Genomic DNA, 10,952 nt, shown 5'->3' with positions numbered 1-10,952 from the left:
GGGCAGCTTCCTGCTGACTGACAGTGTTAGATCAGATATTGTCATCAGTGCCTTTTGGTGAGGTAACCTTTAAAATAGTGCAGCTGAAGCTTCACAGCCTTCCCTTGACTCCATCTGGTTGTTTCTCTCTGTTTTGTCAGTGTTTGATTTTGGCTAAGCTACCTTTAGATAATTGTGTACGTTCTCTACTTCATTACTCGGTTTCTGCCTGTTACAGAACTAATGGAGGGAGGAGATTGTTATTTTTACTTTTCAATCATATCAGGGAGATGTGTAATGAGCTTTGATTTGCCATTTTATCTAATGCGTTTTGTCATTTGGTTTTTGTGATTTTTCTGTTTCTACACCAGCGGAGAAAGAACGACGCTGCAGTTTTTATGAACCGTTTACTGATAAAATCTCACTATCACAAATCTGTAGTTGACTGCACTTTATCTCTTCTTTTTTCTTTTACAGATATCGCACAGAAAGGCCTTTTAGGGTGAAGATGGGAACTCAAATCCAACAGTGACTACTTTTTCCCCCCTTTTTGAATATTTTCACACTCGGTTATGACAAATTGTGGCAGTTTTATTGTGACCAAATTTGATATTCAGCCAAAGAATCCAGACCAGATGATCTATGGCTTGTTGGCAAGAGTCAATGCATCTGCAAATGAAGTGGAAAAGCCGTCTATGCAGCTGGGAAAGCTTTTGTCCCCTGTAGGAGCTTAAACAACACAATTCCCTAAGAGTTTAGAATGGTTCCTGCTGAGAACACGAGTCTTTTTTCACCAGCCGATTTCTGCTCCAACTGCAGCTCCTCCACCCATGCAGAGTTGCACGTAGCCAAGGCGGTAGTTTTAGGGGTTGTGCTGGTGATCTTTTTGCTGTTCGGGGTCGTCGGAAACATCCTGGTCATCCTGTCGGTGCTGCTCCATCACCAGTGGCGCTCTGTGACTCATTATTTCATCGCCAACTTGGCAGCGGCAGACCTCCTGCTCAGTTCAGCCGTCCTGCCTTTCTCCGCCACCTCGGAGGCTCTGGGCAGGTGGGTGTTTGGCCGCTCCTTCTGCAACGTCTGGGCCGCCCTGGATGTCCTCTGCTGCACCGCCTCCATTCTCAGCCTCTGCGTGATCTCCATTGACCGCTATCTGGCCGTGAGCTACCCTCTGCGCTATCCAGCCATAGCTACTGGCCGGCGAGGCCTGACTGCAGTGGCGGCTCTCTGGGGACTCTCAGCCGCCATATCCGTGGGCCCTTTGTTCGGCTGGAAAGAGCCTGACCCGGAGGACGAGACAGAGTGCCGGATCACACAAGAACCTGGATATGCTTTGTTTTCAGCGTTAGGCTCTTTCTACATACCACTGGCCATCATCCTTGCCATGTACTGTCAAGTGTATACGGTGGCGAGAAGAGAGACTAAAACCATTAGGAAGAGCTCAAAGGGAGAGGGGGTGGAGATGGAAGGAGTGACGTTAAGGATACACAGAGGGAACGCTGCCCATGCAGGGAAACAGGAGGACGATGAGGAGACTGGAGCACACAAACGGTCCTCCTTCACCCTGCCCAAGCTGCTGAGGTTCTCTGGGGAAGAGAAAGCGGCCAAGACTCTGGGCATCGTGGTCGGGTGCTTCATCCTGTGCTGGCTCCCCTTTTTCCTGGTTTTACCAATAGGTAGGTTCAACTTAACACAAGCTATGTTTTTTTTTTTCCTTTTCATTTTAGATCAACAGAAAATCACCATTTCTGTTTCTAACATCCTCTATAAAATTTCTCTCCATCAACATCTTAGTCAAATTTTTCTCTTTTCAAAATTAGAAGTCCGGTGCAGAAGTACTTCGGTGCAGTGTGGTGCTCGTGTTTACTTCCTGGTTCCTTAGCCAATCTTTTGAGAGAGTTCCTAAAACAGAGAGCAGCATTTGGTATTTTATCTTGGCAAAAGAAGAAAATATGGAAGCAAGTAAGAGAAGCGAACCAAAACTGGAACAGAATACGACAGCATATACCGTTCAGTGAGGTTTCACAGCAGCATCTGACCGTTGAGGAAACGGCATAGGCAGTTTTTTATATGTTGTTCCAATTTGAAACACTAGGTGTCATTATTGCTTATTGCTCCTTTAAAAATCAAAACCAACAAGACACCAATCAAAAATGTATCATACATCAAAACATCATCCATTAATGTATTATTGTGCATCTTCCCAATGGTCCACTATAAGATGGGTGTTATTTTGGCATAATGTTGATTTCCAAGAGAACTTTACTCTTGATTGCTTTTCCTGCCTGTCGGTGCAGTGAATATCCCAGAAAAAATATCACTGGCCATTGAAATTATTTCCAAAATCTGTCTATAATCTTCACATCTCTATCAGCAGTGATGTTCAATCCGGTCAGTCAAAACATAAAACAAATGCATAAAAGAATAAACAAATTCATATATAGACTGTTACAAACTAAAGTCTTATTCAACCACTTCTTATTTCCAATTCAAAGGACAACAGTTTTGGTAAATGCCTTGTACAGTCAGTCAATCACATCCTGACGGTGGTGAGCCATGTTCGTAGCCACAGCTGCCCTGGAGCAGACTGACAGAAGTGCTAATCTTCTCTCAGCCTTCTTCTCTCTTTCATGTGTTTCAAAGAAGTTAAATAAGGACAGTTCTTGTTGCTTCTTGGTTCATCTTATCTTCAGTAACTTGATGGAGCTGGTAGCTATGCTGCAGCGATAATGGAGACCTGTAGCCACCAGCACTGCTACAGTGGTAGGGATGTTAGTGTGATGTTCTTTGCTGTAAACTTGGGATAGCTGTGCCACATGTTGTGAGGAGAGTCTTACCTCCTTCCTTGGAGACCAGGGGTGCCAATTTTACTCTCACATAAGTGTCTGTGAGCGTTTAATTAAAAAAATTTAAAAAAATAAAGCAACTGTATACTCGTGGAGAAATGGAAAACCACAGACTTAACCTTTTCAGAAGTGAGCATATAATAGTAAATTGTCATCACTGAGTAATTTGTTTACAGCTACAACAGACTTGAGGAGCGATTTCTACCAGAGGGAGCAATTAAGCTCTGCTTTTCCAAGCGAATCTTAGGTTTGATGTGCCTGACAAGAAAACAGTTTAATATGTCAGATTATATAGATTATATCAGACAGATGTCCTGGGCTTTATCTGCAGAGTGACAATACACAAAGGATATATGTGAAAAGTAGGAAAAATGGAAACAAATAATGGAAGCTGCCACAAAAACACAGTAGAAGTATTTCGGTGTGTCCTGACAATTATTGCCCTGTAGCATGTAAATGCAATGAGATAATAATAAATTAATGGACTTCACGCATGTATACTTATTTGTGTCAATCCTTCCAAATAGAAAAGGATTAAAAAAGAAAGCTGGTGCTACTTGGAGAGTCAGCTGCTGATTAGTGTTGCCCTCATTTAATAAATACATTTACGGGTTTAATCGCTTCACATTAGGAGAAACATTCCAGATGTTTCCATCATATACGCATTAAAAACAGCTTAAATGGTCATGGAAGTGATTCCACTAAAAATGACAAGACCAGTTGAAAAATATGTCGCCATATTTTGAACTAAAGTCAACAATCAACTATTATCACTTTAAGACTGAAAATTTATTGGGATATGTTAAGTTAAAAAGGGTAGAAATAACACGTTGGATTTTTTTGTTTTTCTAATTAATATGATTCGCTAAATGAAAAATTTATATAACTAGAAGAATAGACTCATTTATATAAATATAATCCTCTTGCTGCAGCAAAATAGATCTGATTATCATAGATTAAGTCATCAACTTGCATGAAGAGTTCCCAAATGTAAAGTGCAGGATTTAGGTGATTTAATGAACTTAGAACAACAGAGATTGTCATGTATAACTAAAGTGTGGACCTGCAATTCTACGCAGACACAGAGTTGCGTTTAAAATAAAAATAAATATATTTAGAAAATATTATTTTTTTTAAATGTATGAGAAACCTTGTGACAGTTAGATAACCTCTGCAGGAGAAAGCAGTGGTGAGAGCGGGCTTTAGTCTTAGCAGCAGCATCAGGGAGAATGCAAGAGGCTTGATCAGAATCCAGGGGACAGGCGAGGGTCATGTACGGTGGTCAGAGACGGGCAGACAATCCAAAGGCTGGGCAAACACGTAAGTGGAGAAAAAGAAAAACAGGTCTTGGTGTAGATATTAGAAGTAGGACATGTGATCAAGGTCATGACATGACGATCATGCATGGAGGACATTTATGACACTCCACAGCTTCTGTTAATGGCAAGGTCGTTTGTCCTTCAGTGCACCATTAGATAGATGTAAATCTTGCACACTGAGAATTTTTTTAGGAAAGTCCAGCAGATGCGTTATGTAATCAAGTCGAAATGGACAACAATGTTTTTGAGTCTATGCCACACAAAAAAAAAAAAACTAAGGCAGTTCTGAGGTAAGGAGGGGACCAAACTGTAACTCAGGGTGTTCTGAATACAAAGCTGTTGAGTGTGCAGCACTGCTACCTGTTTTGACTACTAGCTGTTACGCGTAATACGGAAGAACCTTTGAATGAACTTTTTCATCTTTTGAAAAAGTTCATTCAAAAGATGAATAGTGGTAGACAAAGCAGGCAGGCTAAACCAGACTAGACGGATGAGGAGCGGCAGGTGAGGCAGGCAAGCAGAACCAGACTGACCGGGGCTTGCAGGCAGCAATATGACAAACCAGAAGAAAGCAGGAGCTGACCAGAACAGACGATGCAGACCGAGGAACCACCAGAACGGGCTGAGCAAGCAGCTGGAACTCACGGGGAACTAGGCAGACTTTGAGCAGCACTGGAAGCCACATCAGTGAGGGCTGAACACGACCAGGGAAACAGAGTCCAGTCGGCAGAGCACACAGGAGGAACCAGTAGAAACTCGGTGGAAGTCCACAGGAGGTAAGGCGTGACGGTCTGGCAGGGAAGCGTAGGCTGAGGCAGGTATATGTAGACCGGGGAACAGGTGAGCAGAGTTGTCACTACTTAATTGCAACAGGTGAAGCTGATCAGGTGGCAGGGAGACAGCAGAGCTCATTGGATCCTGACTAGAGGCTGAGAAATGTGGCACATGGAGTAAAATAGTACAATACCAGCTAGGAGCACAATTGACAAATGTAGCTCTTTTTTCCTTGTTCACATTATTGTGACTTCTAAACCTGAATTATTTTGATACAATCCACCAAAACCAAGACTTTTGACATGGAAATCCCCATGTCAGCTGAGACAGCTTTACATTTTAGTGACTACAGACGAATTAACCTCTGACACGGAAAGCTGTAACAGATTAATGCCTTTGCAGCAGCTTCTGTAAATTAACAAGGAGCGGACACATTGTTAATTAATGAAGACAGCAACAGGGAGGACCTCTTATTTTGATTCCAGTGTCCTGACCCAGCTGAGTCTATCACTCCTCTGAAAGGACACAAAGAAATTCAATTACCCGCAAGCAAATAGAGCAAACAAAGCCATAGAACGGGCTTCTTCTGTGAGATGAAATTGGATAACCCAACTATTGCTCTCGCCTAAGAGAAAACTATTATAGATAACAAGCATGCGGCTTAATGGACTGCAATGCCAGCGAGGCATCCAGAGTCACCACTGACTCCCAAGGTAGCCAGTCATATAAGGATAGTTATGCATTTCAATTGAGACAGACCTTCACGGCTCACGGCGCAGCACTCAGTCGATGATAGTCTGACATTCACAGGCTGAAGGTTTGAAAAAGTGCAGCTTTTTCTGAACGTTCAAAACTCTGCAGATGAAAAGTCTGTTTTATGCTGTGGCTCTTGCTAATGACACTTTTCAATGAAGCTGCGGAGTTACATCAAAAGCAGCAGTTGTATAGGTTCCTTACAAAGCGTTGACAAGGCTCATGACAAGGCAGCTCCATCTTCTAAACGTTGAAGAGTCCATAAAATTCCTGTGAAGCATTGATTTCAAGAGAATCAGTAGCCTAGAAAACTAGACGGATTTCTGATTTATGAGGGGAAAATATGGCACATTTCATATGGCACGAAGCAGTTTTGACTTGATTTCCTCTTTTTATAGATGCGTTTCACGTAAAATGCTGCCATTGAATATTTTGTGCGGGAGTAACTGCTTTTTGGACAAGCAAACATAAATTGTGAGGCCAGTAATGGGTAACAGTCCAGGGAGAGAGCAGAGAACCCAAACAAGATTTATTTAGTCTTGGAACGTCTGTAAAAGTGCAGAATCTAAGTACTTTTCAGGTCTGAATGAGCATGGAAACAGGAAACAGAATAAATATTTTTTATTTTCAGCGTCTGATTTATTGTCCCTTGGTCTGCATGATAAATACCAGATTTTCAAAAAGTAAGTTGATCAAATCAGATGATTCTAAATAAAAGATCCAAATGCATATGCCATCTATTCATTGAGCTACAGCCTTTCCATCCATTCATCCATCCATCCTTCTTCCCATGTAATTGTCCATATACCCACCTGCTAAAGAGTGTGTCCAACCATTCGTCGTTTTGCTTATATAGATTTCATATTTAAATCCTCACCAATATCTGCCAGAAGTTACGTGTAAATTCGTATCAGCAAAGATCTGGAAATAACCACATGTAGATACTGTTCTTTCAGGTTTAGCGAACATTTTTAAAGTAGTAACACATTATCCTGTTTAAACCAAGTTGTACATTTTTTATCAGTATTTATTTATTTGGTGCAGCTTTTTTCTCTTTCGGGTTTTTGGTCTGCTTCTGTGGATTGCAGAAGATCCAGATTAAATCTGTGCTCCCAATTCTTGCAGTAATTTTATTGAGTCCGTGAAAACATTGGTCTGTGGTTATACTTCTACCTCAGAAAACTTTGGTTTTACCTCTTTTTTGTGTCTTTTCAAGGGTCCATCTTTCCGTCCTGTAAGCCCCCCGAAACCATCTTCAAGATAACCTTCTGGCTGGGTTACCTCAACAGCTGCATCAACCCTATTATTTACCCATGCTTCAGCCAGGAGTTCAAAAAAGCGTTCCACAACATGTTAAGAGGGCGCTGTATAAGAACTGCAGTTCCCAGTGCCAAGCAAGGACACATCGCTCCTCATGCCTCCAGTCCCGGGCCGACATCTAACGCCTCTGTGACTTTGTCCCAAAGCCGCGCTGCTGCTTCTTCTTTGGCTTGCTGCAGGACGCTGTCGACGTCAACGTCGTCTGTTGGTGGTCAAGATCAGGCTGAAAGCGGACACGCCCAGGGGAAGGGTCTGCTGAAGGCCTGGTGCCTTTCAGCGAGGCGAACCTCAGTAGCGCAGCACCCCTCCACCAATGGATCAGCTAAAGTCCTACGCCTCTCTCTTGGCATTTCTGGGGATGCCGTTTAAATTGGCTTTTGCGAGTTCAGGACGTTCAATCTTGTTACCCAGCCTCCTTGGAGAAACAATTATGTACAACTCTGTCCTCAAATGCAAAATGCAAGATAAAAATGACCGCAGCAGCTTTTTGAATTAGGAACGTGCATGCTCAGCAGGAAACCTTTGGACCGGTTGTGTTGTTGGACACGGTGCAAAAAGACTGAGTCAAAAATTTGATTTTGCAAGCATGAACACGCGGATCGAAGGCATATCCTCGAGTGCTTGCCAAGGATTAAAGGAGACACCAGCAAATTGTAAAGCATCCCCAGAGACATGATTTATTCAAACATTAGTTGTGTTTTTGCAGATTGCACCGAAGGGAACAATACCAAGATGATGCAGAGATAATTACTATGAAGTGTCAGCTGCTGGTGGAGTGTGTTACCTTTGATTTAAAGTGAAACATTTCAAAAGGAAAAGGTCGTGACAGAAAGTCGCAGTGCCTTGCAAATGTTTTCACACTCCTTTGTCACACTATAACCACAAACCTAAGTGTGTTTCATTGTGTTTAATGTGAACAAAACAAAGTGGTGCATAACTGTGAAGGCAAAGAAAAATTCAAACATGGTTTTACAGAATAAAATCTTTAAAGTGTGCCTTGAATGGACATTTAGCCCCCTTACTTTGCCAACCCTAAATAAAATCCTGTGCAACCAACTGCTTATTAGAAGTTATCTAAAACACAGATAGAGTTCATCTATGTGTGTTTTAACTAGCGTTGCGCCGATGCTATTTTTTGGCCCGATACCGATACCTGATACCCGGCTGTGCAGTATTGGCCGATACCGATACCATCTGTTTGGAATTGATGTGTGTGTGTGTGTGTATATATGAAGACCTGCATACTACTTAGGGTTGTAGAACTTTTTATTGCCTACCTGGAATGGGTGACAATAGTTGAATAAACTTTTGGCTCTCAAAGGCCAAAATAGTGCAACATCTGTGAAATTATAACATGTATAACAGTAGTGTAACAGTAAGACAGTAAAATTACATTAATATTTGAATAATCTCTTTTAAACCCTGAGTTTTGGCTCTCAAATGCCAAAATAGGGCAACTTTCATGAACTTATATAACACTTATAACACTAGCCGGGAGAGAGAAGGCTGCGTTCAAGTGACATATAAACATCAAAATGGTATCGGTGCCCTACTGAAAACTTACACATGGCCGCCCGCCTCCATTAACAGGCCGGGCAGGAAGAAGCAGCGAAGAGGCCCGTGGTAACTGGAGGAGCTTCAGAAATTAAATAGCTCGGAAGTCATGTTTCCAGTTTGTCCCAAGGCATGCAGAGGTTACAACAGAGACATAAAAGATGCTCTAATCAAATAAGACCAAAAAACAAGGTTTTTGGGCAACAACCGAAAAGGTATGTGTAGTACAAAGCTTAAACCGCTACTCTCCCTGAACGCACCATCCTCACAGTGAAACGTGGAGGTAGCAGTGTCATGCTTCTCTTTGGCAGCAAAAGAGAAGCTGGTCAAAGTTTATGGGAACAGACAATTCTAGAAGAAAACTTGTTAGATCCTCCAAAAGACTTGAGACTTGGGCAGAAGTTCACGTTCCAATACGACAATTACCCTAAACATACAACCAGAAGTAAATCAAAGCATATCTAGGTGTTAAAATTACCCAATCAGAGCAGAATTAGGGTAAAGATCTGTGACCAGTGTTATGAATTAATGCCGACAGAGGTTCTCTTTCTCCGACTGAGCTTAAACTGTCCTGTAAAGAAGAATGAGCACAAACTTCTGTCTGATGTTCAAAGCTGTTAAAGAAATACACCAAAAAAAACTTGCATCTTTAATTGGAGTGAAAGGTAGTTCTATATAATATTGAGTCAGGGAGGCTCACTTTTCAGATTAATTTTTTTTTTGTGTTTTTTTATTTATTTTTTTAAATCACGTGTTGTTTTCATTCCACCTCACAACTATGCACAACTTTGTTTTGGTCTATAAAACTCCAGATCGTGACCTGGATGACTGAGAATCTTCACCAGCGTCTACAAAACTCCAATCAAAAACATTAAAGGTTGTGGTTGTAGACTGAGAAAATGTGAATAAGTTTATGGGGTGTGAATACTTTTGAAAAGCACTTTATGGGTTGATATTTAGGAATTTGGTAAATTAAGTTTTTGTTTTGATAAATCTTTTGTAAATACTGCTGATCTGCCAGTGATCGAGGGGCTTGTTGAACAGGTTCCTGGCTCCTAAAAACTGATGCATGAGAAAAATGAAGCAACAACTGTAATGTGAGTCTCCCTAAGATTAATCCATTCAGTGAGTAACTCCTTATTTTCCCCAAAAAAATAAGGCTGCAAAGTTCAATCTTCAACTCTGGAGAGGCAGCAGCCCAATGAATCTCTACATTTTTGGCTGAGATTTAAGTTTGCGTTTAAGAGGAGTCAGGTTAAGTTCCATTTTTAATCCCACTTGGCTCTTCTACTTTTGGTTTGATCTTGACTCACTTTAATAATCCAACCAAAGCATAAAAAGTAACAGAAAAATCTGTGACGGATAAAATTTTAAATAAAACTAGCCTGAAACAAGCGTCAAAACAGGATTTGGTCAAAGAAATAACAAAACTTTCTAAAATGAGCCGATTGATAATAATACATAAAAGTGTGTAAAGTTAATGAGCCATAACATGTAGGTGTGCTGTAGAAAAAGTGTTGAATCGAGTTTAGGAGAAGAGTTTAAAAGTCTGTTTTCATGCAGTTGCACTTTTTGCTTTGAAAGTGGTGATTGTGACGTACAGAGACGGTCAGAAGGAGATGCACTGTGACTGCAAGGATCTAAAAAAAGCACAACATGGGATAGAAGGAGCAAAACTGTTGTACTGTGTAAGAAAGTTGCATGAAGCAGTACGTTAGGTTGGTGCAGGACAGCAAGACAGTGGTGAGATTACATCAGATTTTAGCTCAGACTCCATGACCGTTTGCAGTGATGATTCAGAAATTAGCTACTGAAGAAATTAACCACTTTACTATTACTTCAAAGTTTTTCCGATCAGGTAGTGTCCAGTTTTGGTGAACTTGTGTGCACTGTAGTTTCCTGTTGTTAGCTCGACAGGAAAAGCAACCTGTGTGGTCTTTTGCTGCTGTAGCCCATCTGCTTCCAGCTTTACCTTGTTGTAGAGTTGATATTCCGCGTACCTTGAATGTAAGTGGTAATTTGAGCCGTTATTTCCTCTCTCGTTTCAAACCAGTTTACCTTTTCTACTCTCTCCTCTGACTTCAACAAGACATTTCCGTTTACACAACTGGTGCTCGCTAAATATTTTCAGTTTTTCAGTCCATTCTCTGTTAACCTGTGAGGTGAATGTGTGTGAAAGTCCTAGGAAATCAGCAGCTTCTGAAATATTCACACTCAATTTGAATACCCTTATAGAGTAAGGACTCTTTAGCCAAAGCAGAAGTGTGTCAGCGGTCGCCATAATAAGTGCTGTCCGAATACCGGCGCCAAGAAGCCTTAAGGTATCCCACAATCCTTTGCATGATATGACGTATAAGCACAGTCTCCTCACGGAAATCAGACGGAAATGTCTGGAGAGAAGAGAGTA

The 10,952-nt window shown here is 41.4% G+C and overlaps 1 protein-coding gene across 1 annotated transcript; it reads left to right on the top strand.

Moving 5' to 3' along the window:
• Positions 1 to 739: 739 nt before the first annotated feature.
• Positions 740 to 8,174, top strand: adra1ab (adrenoceptor alpha 1Ab). The gene is made up of 2 exons (XM_012864160.3): positions 740 to 1,655; positions 6,888 to 8,174. Exons 1-2 carry the CDS (start codon positions 740 to 742, stop codon positions 7,358 to 7,360), a joined length of 1,389 nt encoding a protein of 462 aa, XP_012719614.2. The 3' UTR covers positions 7,361 to 8,174.
• Positions 8,175 to 10,952: the final 2,778 nt, after the last annotated feature.

The sequence above is a fragment of the Fundulus heteroclitus genome, chromosome 8 (genome assembly GCF_011125445.2).
Source record: "Fundulus heteroclitus isolate FHET01 chromosome 8, MU-UCD_Fhet_4.1, whole genome shotgun sequence".
Lineage (NCBI taxonomy): Eukaryota > Metazoa > Chordata > Actinopteri > Cyprinodontiformes > Fundulidae > Fundulus > Fundulus heteroclitus.
The sequence above is the reverse complement of the archived record's forward strand: the minus strand, read 5'-3'. Positions and strand labels throughout refer to the sequence as shown.